This window comes from Engystomops pustulosus, chromosome 2, assembly GCF_040894005.1.
Source record: "Engystomops pustulosus chromosome 2, aEngPut4.maternal, whole genome shotgun sequence".
Taxonomy (NCBI): domain Eukaryota; kingdom Metazoa; phylum Chordata; class Amphibia; order Anura; family Leptodactylidae; genus Engystomops; species Engystomops pustulosus.
The window spans coordinates 21389137-21405850 of NC_092412.1; the positions used below are offsets into that span (position 1 = coordinate 21389137).

General features: G+C 47.2%; 1 protein-coding gene across 6 annotated transcripts in view; it reads left to right on the plus strand.

Annotated features, from left to right (window-relative positions):
* MYO7A (myosin VIIA) overlaps positions 1–16714 on the plus strand; it is a 149736-nt gene that overhangs the window by 81966 nt on the left and 51056 nt on the right. For all 6 annotated transcript variants that reach the window (XM_072133944.1, XM_072133941.1, XM_072133943.1 and 3 more), the window contains 2 exons: positions 916–1074; positions 2546–2638. In XM_072133944.1, the coding sequence (XP_071990045.1) occupies positions 916–1074; positions 2546–2638 (252 nt within the window). The remainder of the gene's footprint in view (positions 1–915; positions 1075–2545; positions 2639–16714) is intronic.

Here is a 16714-nt window from a genome sequence, read left to right on the forward strand (position 1 = left end):
TAGGGACACGCTGACACTTGGGGGGACAGGACAGGGACACGCTGACACTTGGGGGACAGGACAGGGACACGCTGACACTCGGGGGACAGGATAGGGACATGCTGACACTCGGGGGACAGGACAGGGACATGCTGACACTTGGGGGACAGGAAAGTGACACGCTGACACTTGGGGGACAGGACAGGGACACGCTGACACTTGGGGGACAGGACAGGGACACGCTGACACTTGGGGGGGACAGGACATGCTGACACTTGGGGGGCAGGACAGTGAAAGACTCACTCTTGGGGTACAGGACAGGGACACGCTGACACTTGGGGGGGACAGGACATGCTGACACTTGGGGGGCAGGACAGTGAAAGGCTCACTCTTGGGGTACAGGACAGGTGTAGAACTATTGAAGTGTCTGCGCCAGTTTTGTGTCGTGACTGCACTGTGTCCGATAAGACAGTGTCCTGCTGCTCCAGTACGTCAGTCGGCTCTGCTCATTCTGATGACTGTAGGACGTAGTTGAGGTTCTCCTGCGGAAATCGCTGTTTACTGTCTGCGGAGTTACTGGCAGGGTAGTAATAGGTGGGGCGATCTCCTCCGTGACGGAATAATCACCCCATAAATAACACATTCACACAGTTAATGAGAATCCCTGACTCATCCACACTACTTATCACTTCTAACCTTTCATATCTGTATCAGGAAAAGCTGGGTGGCAAGTGGTAACGATAACCCAGCTTTCCCAGAATCGGTCTTGTAATGTGGTGATATTCCTATGAATGAGTAGATATTCAGGAGTTGGGGAAAGCTGGGTGACAAGACATTTAGTAGATGGCGGCCATATTGCTATCCACCCAGCTTTCCCAGCAGCAGTAGCATCCCTGCTTCTTGTACTGACACTGTCATTGTTCTCCGGGCCGGCAGCTGTTTGACAGAGAGCTGTGCATCCGTCAGCTGAGGTATTCGGGAATGATGGAGACCATCCGGATCCGCAGAGCTGGGTACCCCATCCGCTACACATTTGTGGAGTTTGTGGACCGATATCGTGTGCTCATGCCGGGGGTGAAGCCCGCCTACAAACAGGTATCATATATAGAGAGCATTTAGCCCTGTATTAGTGCATGACAGAATTAAATTGCTTTAGCAGTAGCTGCCTGACGCTATGCAGATCCGTGATTTTACATGGAAATTACTTATGGAACATTTACAGTAAGGATGCTCATAGGTGAAATAGGTTAAAGGAACCTGTCAGCAGGAGTGACCATGCAGGCTGCAGACATGTATGTATTGTCCCTGGAGAGAAGTGTAATGATTTATATTCTAGGGATTGTAACTTCTGTGGTGTGTGTCCTCACACTGCTTTGCTCTGTGCAGCCAGTGTTAGATGTTATGCCTGGAGAGGTGTGTAATCAGACCTTTGTGTATGTGTTGTTAGTAGCAGCAGGACTGTGATAAATGGATTTATATTCCAGGATTGTAGAACTAGAGGTGTGTAATCAGATCTTCGCGTATGTTGTTAGTAGCAACAGGACTGTGAGCTGGTGGATGTCTCCTCATACTAATGTTCTCTTAGCAGTCCTTTGCTCTGAGTAAATGCTGTAGTAGGCTTCTGGCCGGATACTACAGGTGTCCCGTTATAGCAGAGAGTAGGAGCTGTGAGGCTGTTCAGTGAAGATACCTAAGAGCACAGCAGTGTGAGGACTTTGCCCAGGTCAAATAGAGAAGCCACAATACTGGAATATGAATCCATATATCACAGTTCTGCTGCTACTAACAACATACACAAATGCATGATTATCTCTCCAGGGGCATTACTGTCTTCAGAGAACTAAGAGCGCAGCAATGAGAGAGAAGGACTCCAGCATAACCTGGTGACTGGAGAAGCTACAATTCTGGAATATAAATCCATATTTCACAGTGCCGCTGCTACTAACAACATACACAAATGCATGATTATCTCACCAGGGGCATTACAGTCTTCAGAGAGCTAAGAGCGCAGCAGTGAGAGGGCAGGACTCCAGCATAACCTGCAGAAGCTACAATTCTGGAATATAAATCAATATTTCACAGTCCCGCTGCTGCTAACAACATACACAAATGCATGATTATCTCTCCAGGGACATTACTATCTTCAGAGATCTAAGAGCGCAGCAGTGAGAGGGCAGGACTCCAGCATAACCTGCAGAAGCTACAATTCTGGAATATAAATCCATATTTCACAGTTCTGCTGCTACTAACAACATACACAAATGCATGATTTACGCAATATCTCCGATAGCACACTTTGTAAGTGGCAATAGGAAAACAGTGACACCAGTCACCCGCCCATTCATCCGCCTTATTTGCCAAGCCAAATTTCCATGATCCCACACCCTGTGATGTAAGAGGCGGGATCGATTTGAGCAGCTGCATTTGATCGTCCAGAGCTTTGCCCATGTACTTCCCACTTTCACTCAAAATGCGAAAAAAAGGTGCAAAAATAAAAATTATTATAAGAGATTTTAATGATTGAAAAAAAATTAATGTATTATTTTATCGCTCTATTTTTTCCCAGGGGGATCTGCGAGGGACGTGTCAGCGCATTGCAGAATGTGTGCTGGGCCGGGACGGGGACTGGCAGATAGGAAAGACCAAGATTTTCTTAAAGGTATTCACTGTGTCTGGATATTATAAAGATTTTATTGGACACAGGGCGGAGGGTACGACCACCTTGTAAATTTGTGTGTATGTACTGTTGGAATTCATTTATTATAGGGAACACTGTATACATGCGCATAAATTAATGGGGGTACTGTAAGTATGTAAATTTAGGAGCTCTGTAAATTGGTAAAATAATTTGGGAAGCTGTTAATGTTTATGTATTGACCCTAGTTCTGGTGCTGAATTTCTGTGCAGTTTCTTTCTGGTGTATTTCTGTACAGAGTTCAGTCCTGGCACTGTATTTATGTATGAAGCTTTGTTTTGGTGCTGTATTTCTGTACAAAGTTCTGTTCTTTTGGTACATTGCTGTATAGAGTTCAGTTCTTGTGCTGCATTTTTGTGTGAAGATTTGATATGGTGCTGTATTTCTGTGCAATGCCTTGTACTGGTGCTGTATTTCTGTACAGGGGTCTATTCTGTTGATGTATTTCTGTACAGAGCTCAGTTCTGGTGCTGTATTTCTGTACAGAGCTCTATTCTGGTGCTGTATTTATGTACAGAGCTATATTCTGGTGCTGTATTTCTGTACAGAGCTATATTCTGGTGCTGTATTTCTGTACAGAGCTATATTCTGGTGCTGTATTTCTGTACAGAGCTCTATTCTGGTGCTGAATTTCTGTGCAGTCTCTAGTGTATTTCTGTACAGAGTTCAGTCCTGGCGCTGTATTTATGTATGAAGCTTTGTTTTGGTGCTGTATTTCTGTACAAAGTTCTGTTCTTTTGGTACATTGCTGTATAGAGTTCAGTTCTTGTGCTGCATTTTTGTGTGAAGATTTGAGATGGTGCTGTATTTCTGTGCAATGCCTTGTACTGGTGCTGTATTTCTGTACAGGGGTCTATTCTGTTGATGTATTTCTGTACAGAGCTCAGTTCTGGTGCTGTATTTCTGTACAGAGCTCTATTCTGGTGCTGTATTTATGTACAGAGCTATATTCTGGTGCTGTATTTCTGTGCAGAGCTATATTCTGGTGCTGTATTTATGTACAGAGCTATATTCTGGTGCTGTATTTCAGTGCAGAGCTGTATTCTGGTGCTGAATTTCTGTATAGAGGTCTGTTCTGGTGCTTTATTTCTGTACAGAGCTCAGTTCTGGTGCTGTATTTCTGTATAGAGCTATATTCTGGCGCTGTATTTCTGTATAGAGCTATATTCTGGCGCTGTATTTCTGTATAGAGCTATATTCTGGTGCTGTATTTCTGTACAGAGCTCTATTCTGGTGCTGAATTTCTGTATAGAGGTGTGTTCTGGTGCTTTATTTCTGTACAGAGCTCAGTTCTGGTGCTGTATTTCTGTGCAGAGCTCTGTTCTGGTGCTGAATTTCTGTATAGAGGTGTGTTCTGGTGCTTTATTTCTGTACAGAGCTCAGTTCTGGTGCTGTATTTCTGTGCAGAGCTTTATTCTGGTGCTGAATTTCTGTATAGAGGTCTGTTCTGGTGATGTATTACTGTATGGAGCTCTGTTTTAGTGCTGTATTTCTGTATAGAGCTCTATTCTTGTGCTGTATTTCTGTATGGAGCTTTATTCCGGTGATGTATTTCTGTATGGAGCTCGGTTCTAGTGATTTATTTATGTATGGAGCTCGGTTCTGGTTATGTATTTCTGTATGGAGCTCGGTTCTGGTGATGTATCTCTGTATGGAGCTCGGTTTTGGTGCTATTTTTTTGTACAATGCTCTGTTCTGGTGCTGTATTTCTGTACAGAGCTTAGTACTTACGCTGTATTTGCAACATCCCCCACCGGGGCCTAGCCTTTTCTTGGGCCTGGAGGCAGCCAGGGCCCAGAATACCGGAGTGGCTGGCGGTTGCGGCCTAGGCACGCTTGTGTCACGGTGCTTGGTATGGGGACCGGAGGGCTGTCCTACAGCCTGGCAGGTCTCCAGCAGGTGGTGTGTGCAAGAAATATGGAGGGAGAGGCTGAGGTACTGGTTCTCCCTGGGGCAGCCACTAGTGTCTGCAGTGTGTGTCCCTGGATGGTGGATGGGGAGCCCTTGATGGTCATACAGTCGTAGCAGGGACCAGACAGAGGCAACGTGGTTCAAAAATAACTTACAGTTCTTTATTCGAACCAACAGCAGGCAACGTGCCAAACGATTCTGTACAAATGGTCGGATTACTGGAGTGATCTTGGAGAGGGAACCTCAGGAGTTTGGTCACCAGCCTGGTTGTAGATGCAGGCTGGGATGTAGCTGTGTCCAATGCTGAAAGCTGCAGCTTTGTCCTGGTTGTTCTGTGTGAGCTCACTAGAGGTGTGAGGCCCACGCTGTCTCTGGTCACTCAGTGTGGAGTTGATAAGCTGAGGCCTAGGAGGCCTGTAGCAAGAGCTTGTGCTCTGAGGTGATGCTCAGCACTAACTCCTCTAACTGACTGTTAGCACTCCCTAACTGTCACTTCTCATCAGCTCCTGGTCATGTGGTCTCACTCTCCAATCACACTCCAGTTACAAAGGTGGAACATCATTGGATGACATCAGTAAAACAGGTTAACCCTTGCCTATCCAGGCAGTATCTACCGCTGCAATATTACCTCTTGGTGTACTGAATGGTACAAGGGGCTTATTCGCAACTACTCCTCTGCCATGCGCATTGGCAGGGATATTGCATATTTCTGTATGGAGCTCTTATCTGGTGCAGCATTAATGTACAGAGTTCTGTTCTGGTGCTGTATATCTGTGCAAAGCCTTGTCTTGGTGCTGTATTTTTGCATAGAGTTCATTTCTTGTGTTGTATTTCTGTGCAGAGCTCAGTTCTGGTGCTGTATTTCTGTACAGAGTTCTATACTTGTACTGTATTCCTGTATGGAGCTCCCTTCTGTTTCCATATTTCTGTACAAAGCTCAGTTCTAGTGCTGTATGACTGTGCAAAGTCTTGTTCTGGTACTGTATTTCTGTACCGAGCTTATTACTGATGCTGTATTTCTGTACAGAGCTCTGTCCTGGTACTGTATTCCTGTACAGAACTCTGTTCTAGCGCTGTTTTTCTGAATAGAGCTTAGTATTGTTGCTTTATTTCTGTATGTGGTGGGGCTGCACTTTTGAATGGAGCTTAGTACTGAGACATTATTTTTGTATGTACGTGATGCTGTATTTTTGTAAAGAGTTTAGTTCTGGTGCTGTATAACTGTATGTTCTGTTGCTGTATTTCGGTGCAAAGCCTTCTACTGGTGCTGTATTTCTGTGCAGAGCTTAGTACTGAAGCTGGGTTTCTGTATGTAGTTCTGTTCTGGAGCTGTGTTGTGCTGTATGTAGAGATGAGCGAACACTAAAATGCTCGGGTACTCGTTATTCGAGACGAACTTTTCCCGATGCTCGAGTGCTCGTCTCGAATAACGAACCCCATTGAAGTCAATGGGAGACTCGAGCATTTTTCAAGGGGACCAAGGCTCTGCACAGGGAAGCTTGGCCAAACACCTGGGAACCTCAGAAAAGGATGGAAACACCACGGAAATGGACAGGAAACAGCAGGGGCAGCATGCATGGATGCCTCTGAGGCTGCTTAAACGCACCATTATGCCAAAATTATGGGCAACAGCATGGCCATGACAGAGTGACAGAATGAAGCTAGATAGCATCTAAAACATCCAATAATTGACCCTGACACTATAGGGGACGGCATGCAGAGGCAGCGGCAGCAGGCTAGAGAGTGTCATGGCGACATACCCTAAATGGACTCAGGCTTCAAACCAATGGGTGTCAGAGAGGAACCAAAGGAGGTGAGCAAGAAGTGCTCAAATAATATCGGTACATGATAAAAGTTTGCCAGTATATTTTGTGGATTACACAGCAGGGTGGCGACAAAGTTAACATGGAAGCCATGAAAACAACCCCAAATTCTGCCTGACACAGCTCGTTTGATAAGGGGACCATGTATGCTTACAGTTCATGCCAGTCGCTGCACTTGCTGCCAGTCTCCTTTCGAATAGTTTAAAATAATAATAACCCTCATCCATAAAGCTCTGTATAATGCTGCACCCCCCTACCTCTCCTCTCTTATCTCAGTCTATCGCCCAACCCGTGCTCTTAGATCCGCCAGTGATCTTAGATTAACCTCTACCCTAGTGCGGACCTCCCACTCGCGTCTCCAAGACTTCTCTAGAGCTGCACCAATTCTATGGAATGCTCTGCCCCGGACTATCAGACTAATACCTAACCTCCAAAGTTTCAAACGTGCTCTTAAAACCCATTTCTTTAGGCAAGCCTATAACACTCATTAACTGCATGAAGTTTTAACTCTTCTACTAACCCGTCCTGTGTCGTCCTCCCATCTGTTATCCAGCAACCAACAGGCACCAGACTTCTCTGCAGTCCCATTCACCCTGGACCTGGTATATAAGATGACGGCTGAGTGTTTCAAGCGACAGCAATTCCATTTATTATATTTTTTTCTATTCCCTAAGAAGAATGGCTTGACCATTAAATATTCTTTTACCTCGTGTTACCCCATCATCTTCATAAACCGTAAGCTCTGGCGAGCAGGGACCTCACTCCTGTTGTTCCATACAAATGTTGTGCTCTGTTACATTACATTTGTATTTGTTTCCTATGATTTGTAAAGCGCTGCAGAATATGATGACGCTATATAAATAAAGATTATTATTATTATGGAGGCAGTGAACTAGTAGTAGATTAAAGGTGCTGCAACTATGTTAGTTGGATCTTGTGATGGAGCTGGCGCTCTGCAGCCAGGCGAGCTTTCGCCAATCCAAGCCCCTGTTTCTAGGCTACTCCCCAAACAGCACTTCTAAGAACCTTTTGTATAAGATCAAGTGTAGTAGCGTTCTTATAAGTTTAGGATATGCCGGGTGAGGGGAATGTAAACAGATGCGCAAGAAGCGCTGAAATAATATCCCTAAATGGTAAAAGTTTGCCAGTATATTTTGTGGATAACACAGCAGGGTGGCGACAAAGTTAACAACTTTGATGTGGAATGCCCTGTAATAGCTCTTGGGCGGTGTGCCTTTTATCGCCTAGGCTCAGCAGTTTGAGCACCGCCTGCTGTCGCTTAGCGACGGCACTGCTGCTGTGCCTAGAGCTACCGACTGATGGCGCCATGCCCACGGATGGTAATTCGGAGGAGGAGGAGGTGGAGGAGGGGTGGGAGGAGGTATAGTAGGCCTTTGAGACCTGGACCGAGGTAGGCCCCGCAATTCTCTGCGTCGGCAGTATATGACCAGCCCCAGGGTCAGACTCGGTCCCAGCCTGCACCAAGTTAAGTGTAGTAGCGTTCTTATAAGTTTGGGATATGGCGGGTTAGGGGAATGTAAACAGATGCGCAAGAAGCGCATGATGCGCATGGAGCTGGCGTTCCGCTGCCAGGCGAGCTTTCGCCAATCCAAGCCCCTGTCTCTAGGCTACTCCCCAAACAGCACTTCTAAGAACCTTTTGTATAAGATCAAGTGTAGTAGCGTTCTTATAAGTTTAGGATATGCCGGGTGAGGGGAATGTAAACAGATGCGCAAGAAGCGCTGAAATAATATCCCTAAATGGTAAAAGTTTGCCAGTATATTTTGTGGATAAGACAGCAGGGTGGCGACAAAGTTAACAACTTTGATGTGGAATCCATGAAAACAACCCAAATTTCTGCCTGACACACCTCGTTTGATAAAGGGACGATGTATGGAGGCAGCTATATGGACGACTTTTGGAGGTAGCAATGGAGACAACGTGTGGAGGCTGCTATGGAGACAATTTAATTTGGATAGTGCCTGTATGTGGCAGTCCCAAACATTTTTCAAACCAGAGGAGCAGGTAGGTGGCCCTCCAGTAAAATGGAATAGATTGAGTGCCTGTATGTGGCAGTCCCAAAAATGTTTCAAACCAGAGGAGCAGGTAGGTGGCCCTCCAGTAAAATGGAATAGATTGAGTGCCTGTATGTGGCAGTCCCAAAAATGTTTCAAACCAGAGGAGCAGGTAGGTGGCCCTCCAGTAAAATGGAATAGATTGAGTGCCTGTATGTGGCAGTCCCAAAAATTCTTCAAACCAGAGGAGCAGGTAGGTGGCCCTCCAGTAAAATGGAATAGATTGAGTGCCTGTATGTGGCAGTCCCAAAAATTCTTCAAACCAGAGGAGCAGGTAGGTGGCCCTGCAGTAAAATGGAATAGATTGAGTGCCTGTATGTGGCAGTCCCAAAAATGTTTCAAACCAGAGGAGCAGGTAGGTGGCCCTCCAGTAAAATGGAATAGATTGAGTGCCTGTATGTGGCAGTCCCAAAAATTTTTTAAAACAGAGGACCGGGTAGGTGGCCCTCCAGAAAAATGGAATAGATTGAGTGCCTGTATGTGGCACTCACAAAAATTGTTTCAAACAGAGGACCGGGTAGGTGGCCCTCCAGAAAAATTAAATGCATGAAGTACTATAGCAAGAGCCAGTGGGCCCTGTCAAAAAATAGCCATTTTCCTCTGCTTTACTGTACAAAGAGGAGGAGAAGGAGGAAAATGAGGAGGAGGAGGAGGAGTGGATCAATTATTCAGGTTGAGCTTCCTTCACCTGGTGGAGATTGGAAATTCTGAGAAATCCAGCCTTTATTCATTTTAATAAGCGTCAGCCTGTCAGCGCTGTCAGTCGACAGGCGTGTACGCTTATCGGTGATGATGCCACCAGCTGCACTGAAAACCCGCTCGGACAAGACGCTAGCGGCAGGGCAGGCAAGAACCTCCAAGGCGTACAGCGCCAGTTCGTGCCACATGTCCAGCTTTGAAACCCAGTAGTTGTAGGGAGCTGTGTGATCATTTAGGACGATGGTATGGTCAGCTACGTACTCCCTCACCATCTTTCTGTAAAGATCAGCCCTACTCTGCCGAGACTGGGGACAGGTGACAGTGTCTTGCTGGGGTGACATAAAGCTGGCAAAAGCCTTGTAAAGCGTACCCTTGCCAGTGCTGGACAAGCTGCCTGCTCGCCTACTCTCCCTCGCTACTTGTCCCGCAGAACTACGCACTCTGCCGCTAGCGCTGTCAGAAGGGAAATACTGTTTCAGCTTGTGCACCAGGGCCTGCTGGTATTCATGCATTCTCACACTCCTTTCCTCTGCAGGGATGAGAGTGGAAAGATTTTGCTTGTACCGTGGGTCCAGGAGAGTGAACACCCAGTAATCGGTGCTGGAATAAATTCTTTGAACGCGAGGGTCACGGGATAGGCAGCCTAGCATGAAATCTGCCATATGCGCCAGAGTACCAACGCGTAAGAATTCACTCCCCTCACTGGCCTGACTGTCCATTTCCTCCTCCTCCAACTCCTCCAACTCCTCTTCTTCTGCCCATACACGCTGAACAGTGAAGGACTCAACAATGGTCCCCTCTTGTGTCTCGCCAACATTCTCCTCCTCTTCCTCCTCATCCTCCTCCACCTCCACCTCCTCCGATATGCGCTGAGAAACAGACCTCAGGGTGCTTTGGCTATCAACAAGGGAATATTCTTCCCCCGTCTCTTGTGACGAGCGCAAAGCTTCCGACTTCATGCTGACCAGAGAGTTTTTCAACAGGCCAAGCAGCGGGATGGTGAGGCTGATGATGGCGGCATCGCCACTGACCATCTGTGTTGACTCCTCAAAGTTACTCAGCACCTGACAGATATCAGACATCCACGTCCACTCCTCATTGTAGACTTGAGGAAGCTGACTGACCTGACTACCAGTTCTGGTGGAAGTTGACATCTGGCAGTCTACAATCGCTCTGCGCTGCTGGTAAACTCTGGATAACATGGTCAGTGTTGAATTCCACCTCGTGGGCACGTCGCACAACAGTCGGTGAGCGGGCAGTTGGAGGCGGCGCTGCGCTGCCCTGAGAGTGGCAGCATCTGGGCTGGACTTCCTGAAATGCGCACAGATGCGGCGCACCTTCGTGAGCAAATCAGACAGATTGGGGTATGTCTTGAGGAAACGCTGCACTATCAGATTTAACACATGGGCCAGGCATGGCACATGTGTCAGTCTGCCGAGTTGCAGAGCCGCCACCAGGTTACGGCCGTTGTCACACACAACCATGCCTGGCTTCAGGTTCAGCGGTGCCAGCCACAGATCAGTCTGCGCCGTGATGCCCTGTAATAGCTCTTGGGCGGTGTGCCTTTTGTCGCCTAGGCTCAGCAGTTTGAGCACCGCCTGCTGTCGCTTAGCGACGGCACTGCTGCTGTGCCTAGAGCTACCGACTGATGGCGCCGTGCCCACGGATGGTAGTTCGGAGGAGGAGGTGGAGGAGGGGTGGGAGGAGGAGGAGGCATAGTAGGCCTGAAACACCTGGACCGAGGTAGGCCCCGCAATCCTCGGCGTCGGCAGTATATGAGCAGCCCCAGGGTCAGACTCGGTCCCAGCCTCCACCAAGTTAACCCAATGTGCCGTCAGCGATATATAGTGGCCCTGCCCGGCAGCACTCGTCCATGTGTCCGTGGTCAGGTGGACCTTGTCAGAAACGGCGTTGGTCAGGGCACGGATGATGTTGTCTGACACGTGCTGGTGCAGGGCTGGGACGGCACATCGGGAAAAGTAGTGGCGGCTGGGGACCGAATACCGAGGGGCGGCCGCCGCCATGAGGTTGCGAAAGGCCTCGGTCTCTACTAGCCTATAGGGCAGCATCTCCAGGCTAAGCAATCTGGAGATGTGCACATTAAGGGCTTGGGCGTGCGGGTGGGTTGCACTATATTTGCGTTTCCGCTCCAGCGTCTGGGGTATGGAGAGCTGAACGCTGGTGGATGCTGTGGAGGATCGTGGAGGCGACGATGGGGTTTTTGTGCCAGGGTCCTGGGCAGGGGGCTGACTAGCAGCTGACACAGGGGAAGGAGCAGTGGTGTGCACGGCCGGAGGTGAACGGGCTTGTTGCCACTGAGTGGGGTGCTTAGCATTCATATGCCTGCGCATACTGGTGGTAGTTAAGCTAGTAGTGGTGGAACCCCTGCTGAGCCTGGTTTGGCAAATGTTGCACACCACAGTCCGTCGGTCATCCGGTGTTTCCTTAAAGAACCTCCACACTTCTGAAGATCTAGCCCTCGCCGCAAGAGCCCTCACCACGGGAGCTTCACTAGTTGACAGTGGCGCTGATGCACCAGCTCTGGCCCTGCCTCTCCGTCTGGCCCCACCACTGCCTCTTCCAACCTGTTCAGGTCGAGGACTCTCCTCCGTCTCAGAAGCACTGTGTTCACCCGGCCTCTCAACCCAGCTTGGGTCTGTCACCTCATCATCCTCCGATCCCTCAGTCTGCTCCCCCCTCGGACTTCCTGCCCTGACAACAACTTCCCCACTGTCTGACAACCGTGTCTCCTCATCGTCGGACACCTCTTTACACACTTCCACTACGTCAAGAAGGTCATCATCACCCACAGACTGTGACTGGTGGAAAACCTGGGCATCGGAAAATTGCTCAGCAGCAACCGGACAAGTGGTTTGTGACTGTGGGAAGGGTCCAGAAAACAGTTCCTCAGAGTATGCCGGTTCAAATGGCAAATTTTCCTGGGAGGGGGCAGACTGGGGGGGAGGAGGCTGAGGTGCAGGAGCTGGAGGAGTGGGGATTTCGGTGACATGGGTGGACTGCGTGGAAGACTGACTGGTGGTGGACAAATTGCTCGAAGCATTGTCAGCAATCCACGACATCACCTGTTCGCACTGTTCTGGCCTCAACAGTGCTCTACCACGAGTCCCAGTAACTTCAGACATGAACCTAGGGAGTGTAGCTCTGCGGCGTTCCCCTGCTCCCTCATCAGCAGGTGGTGTCTCACCCCGCCCAGGACCACGGCCTCTGACCCCTGCAGTAGTTGGACGCCCACGTCCCCGCCCTCGTCCTCTACCCCTAGCCCTGGGGTTAAACATTTTTAAAATGAGAGTTATAACTTTTTTTTTTTTTTTACTTCTTTTTGTTTTTTTTTGTGTTTTTTTGTGTTTTTTTTTTTTTTTGTGTTTTTTGTTTTTTTTTGAGTTTTTAAAACCAAACAATCCTATCCTATTGCTATGGCTATTTTCTAGCCAAGTATCAAAGGAAGCACACTACTATGCCAGATGAGATGACACTGAGTTAGTGCCTAATAGAAATCCAACCCCTACTGAATTTTGCCACTTCGGCCTTTGCTATGGATATGTGCGCCACTAAGCGCAGAACACAGCGGTCGCAAGTCTCACTACAAATTGCTCAGAATTGGCAAGTACATGCACTGCAGAAACTACAGCCACCAGCAGATCAACCAGAAATCAAATATATAGAACGCTACTGTAGGCTTCAAGAAGCTGTTTGTATTCTCCTATGGCTATTTTCTAGCCAAGTATCAAAGGAAGCACACTACTATGCCAGATGAGATGACACTGAGTTATTGCCTAATAGAAATCCAACCCCTACTGAATTTTGCCACTTCGGCCTTTGCTATGGATATGTGCGCCACTAAGCGCAGAACACAGCGGTCGCAAGTCTCACTACAAATTGCTCAGAATTGGCAAGTACATGCACTGCAGAAACTACAGCCACCAGCAGATCAACCAGAAATCAAATATATAGAACGCTACTGTAGGCTTCAAGAAGCTGTTTGTATTCTCCTATGGCTATTTTCTAGCCAAGTATCAAAGGAAGCACACTACTATGCCAGATGAGATGACACTGAGTTATTGCCTAATAGAAATCCAACCCCTACTGAATTTTCCCACTTCGGCCTTTGCTATGGATATGTGCGCCACTAAGCGCAGAACACAGCGGTCGCAAGTCTCACTACAAATTGCTCAGAATTGGCAAGTACATGCACTGCAGAAACTACAGCCACCAGCAGATCAACCAGAAATCAAATATATAGAACGCTACTGTAGGCTTCAAGAAGCTGTTTGTATTCTCCTATGGCTATTTTCTAGCCAAGTATCAAAGGAAGCACACTACTATGCCAGATGAGATGACACTGAGTTATTGCCTAATAGAAATCCAACCCCTACTGAATTTTGCCACTTCGGCCTTTGCTATGGATATGTGCGCCACTAAGCGCAGAACACAGCGGTCGCAAGTCTCACTACAAATTGCTCAGAATTGGCAAGTACATGCACTGCAGAAACTACAGCCACCAGCAGATCAACCAGAAATCAAATATATAGAACGCTACTGTAGGCTTCAAGAAGCTGTTTGTATTCTCCTATGGCTATTTTCTAGCCAAGTATCAAAGGAAGCACACTACTATGCCAGATGAGATGACACTGAGTTATTGCCTAATAGAAATCCAACCCCTACTGAATTTTCCCACTTCGGCCTTTGCTATGGATATGTGCGCCACTAAGCGCAGAACACAGCGGTCGCAAGTCTCACTACAAATTGCTCAGAATTGGCAAGTACATGCACTGCAGAAACTACAGCCACCAGCAGATCAACCAGAAATCAAATATATAGAACGCTACTGTAGGCTTCAAGAAGCTGTTTGTATTCTCCTATGGCTATTTTCTAGCCAAGTATCAAAGGAAGCACACTACTATGCCAGATGAGATGACACTGAGTTAGTGCCTAATAGAAATCCAACCCCTACTGAATTTTCCCACTTCGGTCTTTGCTATGGATATGTGCGCCACTAAGCGCAGAACACAGCGGTAGCAAGTCCCCCTGCTAATTCCTCACAAAATGGTAATAGATGCAAATTAAAATAAAAAAAGTAGAACGTTATTGTAGCCCTAAGAAGGGCTGTTGGGTTCTTGGAGAATCACTCCTGCCTAACAGTAAGCTAATAGAACACCCTAACGCTTTCCCTGACCAGCAGCAGCTCTCTCCCTAGCGGCATCCAGAGACAGAATGATCCGAGCAGCGCGGCCAGCGGCTAGTCTATCCCAGGGTCACCTGATCTGGCCAGCCAACCACTGCTATCGACGTGTAAGGGTACCACGTCATGCTGGGTGGAGTGCAGAGTCTCCTGGCTTGTGATTGGCTCTGTTTCTGGCCGCCAAAAAGCAAAACGGCGGGAGCTGCCATTTTCTCGAGCGGGCGAAGTATTCGTCCGAGTAACGAGCAGTTTCGAGTACCCTAATGCTCGACCGAGCATCAAGCTCGGACGAGCATGTTCGCTCATCTCTAGCTGTATGTTTGTATGAAGTTCAGTTCTGGTGGTTTATTTCTGTACAGAGCTCATCTCTGGTTCTGTAGTTATGTGCAAAGCCTTGTTCTTGTGCTGTATATCTGTACAGATCTGACTTCTGGTGCTTTATTTCTTTATGTAGTTCTCTTCTGATGCTGTATTTCTGTACAGAGCTCGGTTCTAGTGCTGTATTTGTGTATTGAGCTTGGTTCTTGTGCTTTATTTAAGTACTAAGCTTTGTTCTGGCACTGTATCTATGTCCAATACTATCTAAAGAATTCATGGGAATTCATGTATTTAACAGGGGGGGACTGTTGACTGTTTATGTTATAATTGTTGACTTTCAGGGGAAGGTGGGGGCACTTTTTTGAACCATGCCCCGGCAAGAAAATTACCCTGTAACCGCTGGAAAAACCTCAGAAAGATGTGTGTTAATATGCAAAAGTAACAAAGAGATTTACGTTACAAGCAAGACCTGAGAGTCCAGTCTGGTACCAACTGGTAGAGAGTTTTATATTCGGCATCAGCTTCACAGGGTACATCGTGTCGTGCCATGCAGAGCCAATTCTGGTGCCATATGGAGAATGAAGCCTGGCACTAGGTTTATATGGCAGACCATATCCGTGACCATCTATACCAGTGATGGCGAACCTTTTAGCAGCCGAGTGCCCAAAAAGCAACCCAAAACCCCCCCCTTATTTATCGCGAGGTGCCAACCAAAAATGAAAGCAAAATTAAAGTAACTTATTGCTCCCTGTTTTTCAACAACATTCAATCATATTGGCCTCCTGAGAACAGAAACACAGTAGAAAGATGGAAAATTTGCATCATGTGTCCCACAGAGAAATGTGGGGCCGGCAGGAGGTCCTCCAAAGATAATTTCGGCCCTGTCTATTCATTCTCCCTCTTCCTACAGTCCCAAGTAGTGAAGTAAGTATGAAAATATGACCGAAAGCAGCATCTTTTAAGTTGCTTAGAACTTCAGGAAGATTCTTTGAGTTCTATCTGGTGTGCTGGGGCAATGGCCCGGGTGCCCACAGAAAGGGCTCTGAGTGCCGCCTCTGGCACCCGTGCCATAGGTTCGCCATCACTGATCGATACCATGGAGTTTTTATGATAACAGAAAGAGAGAACCCTTGTTTTTTAAGTGTCATCATCTTGACATGGAATTGGGTAAAGTTGGGTCTGGCCAGCTGAGCCAGTTGCAATACAGGCAGTCCCCAGGTTACGTACAAGATAGGGTCCGTAGGTTTGTACTTAAGTTGAATTTGTATGTAAGTCGAAACTGTATATTGTATAATTGTAGTTCCAGATAATTTTTTTTTTTTTGCTCCAGTGAGAATTGGAGTTTCAAAATTTTTTGCTGTAATGGGACCAAGGATTATCAATAAATCTTCATTACAGACACCTTACAGCTGATTATTACAGTCTGGGATTATAATAAAGCACCCAGAGAGCTTCACCAGGTCACAGTGGGCAGAGGGGTCCGTCTGTAACTATGGGTCGTCTGTAAGTCGGGTGTCCTTAAGTAGGGGACCGCCTGTAGCTGAATTTTTTGAAGACCAGTAACTTTTCAGGTGCAAATAGTAACCAAGAACTATGATTAGAATCCAACTTGTTAGTTCTTTGTGAAGCTTGGTCTAGCCCACAAACTTCTATGGTGGTCAATCTGGAAGGCGCCCACTTCTGAGAATTTGTGGAGGCATCTTGAGGAGCTTCTAGATGAAGGACAGTGGGACAAGCTTTAGCATCAAGGATGATACTTGATATCTTGTAGGGCTTTTTTAGGTGCGCCTTCCACCATGAAGGGACATCTCTTTCAATCATATTGCTGGGGGTCCTCTATTCCTAAATGTTAGAAGGAATGAAAACTTTGCAGTGAGGGAGGTCTTCAGGATTTCTTAGAAAGTCCTTGTCACTTTCCCGTTTCCCATATGTTCGGCCTTTTCACAATCCATTGAGAACTTTTTATGACATCCTATCCCGTTCACAGTTCCCTCTAATGTCTTTTATCGGGATT